The sequence below is a fragment of the Cynara cardunculus genome (assembly GCF_001531365.2).
Source record: "Cynara cardunculus var. scolymus isolate 2C chromosome LG 2, CcrdV1, whole genome shotgun sequence".
Taxonomy (NCBI): Eukaryota; Viridiplantae; Streptophyta; class Magnoliopsida; order Asterales; family Asteraceae; genus Cynara; species Cynara cardunculus.
The window spans coordinates 64219182-64221750 of NC_037529.1; the positions used below are offsets into that span (position 1 = coordinate 64219182).

General features: G+C 34.2%; 1 protein-coding gene across 1 annotated transcript; it reads right to left on the reverse strand.

Annotated features, from left to right (window-relative positions):
- Positions 1-585: 585 nt before the first annotated feature.
- On the reverse strand, positions 586-1548 carry LOC112506299 (anther-specific proline-rich protein APG-like). Its single transcript, XM_025110307.1, has one exon. It carries the CDS (start codon positions 1546-1548, stop codon positions 586-588), a length of 963 nt encoding a protein of 320 aa, XP_024966075.1.
- Positions 1549-2569: the final 1021 nt, after the last annotated feature.

The window sequence follows — 2569 nt, forward strand, 5'->3', positions numbered from 1 at the left end:
TAATATAAAAAATTATATCATATTATATCATATATTAATCGTTTTAATTAACATTGAATTAAAATAAAACATGTTATTAATTAAAAAATAATTAGAATGTATATATAAATAATTTATAAAATAGTTAATAAATGTTGTAGTGGGGACCACTTTTGAAAGTGTAGGTGACGTGGCACAGTTGAAAATGTTGTAGGTGAATTGCAGGTGTGTGGAAGATAATTGCAAAAGCTAATATGACACAATTGAAAGTATAAATGGATTGCAGGAATGTGGATGGTCTTACCATAACTTATTTTCTCACACGATCCTTGGAATATATATATATATATATAAAATCCATATCAATCAAATCACATTATAAAGAAATTATCATATTAAAAGAACTTAAAAACTACATTTACGACAGTAAAATCAAATCATACCACGAACATTACAATCCATATCAATCAACATTCAACGAAAACCTACAAAAACCTGCATGAATCTTTCTTAAACCCGATTAACGATAAGATCAATCATATCGCGACAGCTTAATTGATATATATTACTCACTGATAATCAACATATCATCACAGTGATCATGAATTAACGATTAAAGGGTCCAGTAGGATCAAGCTGTTTGCACAACCCTAAATACGTCAGATATAGAACCCGATCCTTAGCAGCAGTTCGATGATTTCCAGTATGCTTACAGAAATACTTCAAATGTTCCAAAGTACAGCACCCAAGCATCTGGCCAAGAAACAAGAACAGCCAGTTGATCGAATTCTTTTTCTTGGCGATCACCGGCTTCACGCTGTTTCCTTGACCACAGAACCTGCATTTGGGTAGGGTGGGGTTCTTCCATTCAGGCGGAGCTCGATCACTGAGTTTGTATTTGTTCTCAGCAATGTAGCTGGCGACTTCCAAGAACTTGTCTAAGAGATTGTATTCGATTTGGAACCGTTGGTCGCAACGTTTGCAGTGGACGTCACCGGAAATGACGGTGATGCCGGTATCCATTAGGTGTTTCAGACTGTGGACTATGGCACGGTGGCTGGTCGCCCATGGGAATGGTGGTTGGATGGTTAAGGATTTACCTTCTCGTGGGGCTTGTCTAGAGTTTCTACGTTGGCGACGTGGGGCAGGTATCCCCACCGGTTCCGGTGGCGGTTGTGGTTGTTGACCAAGGATTGGGTGAGTGTTTTGCGATGGCGGTGGCGGTGGAGGTGGCGGTGGTGGCGGCGGTGACGGTGACGGTGACGGTGGGGGTTGTTGTTCTTGTTCCAGTGACGGTGGGGGTTGTTGTTCTTGTTCCAGTGACGGTGGGGGTTGTTGTTCCAGTGACGGTGGAGGGGGCTGGTAGAGTAGGGTCAGTTTAAGATTGGTGCCATGCAAATCTTGATCTCCGAGCAGGTCTAATGTTGGCGGTTCAGAGAGTGGAGTGTTGTAGTTTATTGGGTCGGTTAGGGAAGTAGTTGTTGCGGCCATTGATGATGATTGTGGGTGATCAATGTGCTCATAGGGAGTAGGCTGCTTCTTCTTCTTCTTTGTAGCAGATGGCGCCATGATTGAAAATAGTGAGAGAGAAAACCCTAGGGAGAGAGGTTAATGAAGACGAGAGTGAGATAAAATGGGGATAGAGAAGATCTTGTAAGTTGAAAGACAGTTTCAACCCACTTTTCAAATTTCAAATTCCAAATTCCAAATTCATTGTATATATTCCTGATTCTTCGATGGTTTTCAAAATAATAATAAATATAATAATAATGATATGCATATACATATACACTCTTGGTTAGAATCTATATCTATCTATGTTATATCGTAAAACATTTAATTAAAACTCTTAAATTAAATTATAATAAAAAATTAAATTAAAAAATTACACAAAAAATAGGAATTTTAAATAGTTAATTTAATATAAATATCGATATATTTTTATTATGCATAAAGTACTGTATATTGATGCATATTACTTAAAACTCAAGATTACAAGTAATTATGCATAAGTACAACTTATTAAAACTCGATGTTTGAATTTGTATAAACTAGAAGCGTACTCGCGCAATGCAGCGAGATACATCGTGATTTTAATATTTCATTTTATTTTTTATCTCAACTGATGTTATAATATGAATTTATGTGATTTTGAGAAAGCGATGATGTTTTTATTTTTGAATAAAATATATGTTTGAATATATCATAAAAATTTGACAAAAATATATCGAAATTAGTATCAAACTAACTATTTGAATTACTTCATTTTTTTGTGTAATTTTTTAATTCAATTTTTTTATAATTTAATTTATGTACAATAACAAAGTAATTTATATTTGGTTTAATAATATGATTTTTTTATAAAAATAATATTTATTTATTTTGTTGGAACTCGATAATTATTGTAATTATATCTTAGATTTTTTATATCTATACTATATTATAAAGCATTTGGCTAAAACTCTTAAAAACTCTTAAACTCTTAAAACTCTTAAACCCGTTCATCCCTAAACAATTTCATCCCTATCCGATTTCATCCCTATCCGATTTCATCCCATAACTGAATTCGTGTAACTAACTGCAGATAAAC

Bases quoted from the DNA above. Each gene is read 5' to 3' on its own strand.
- LOC112506299 (XM_025110307.1), bottom strand. From the start codon at position 1,548: ATGGCGCCATCTGCTACAAAGAAGAAGAAGAAGCAGCCTACTCCCTAT.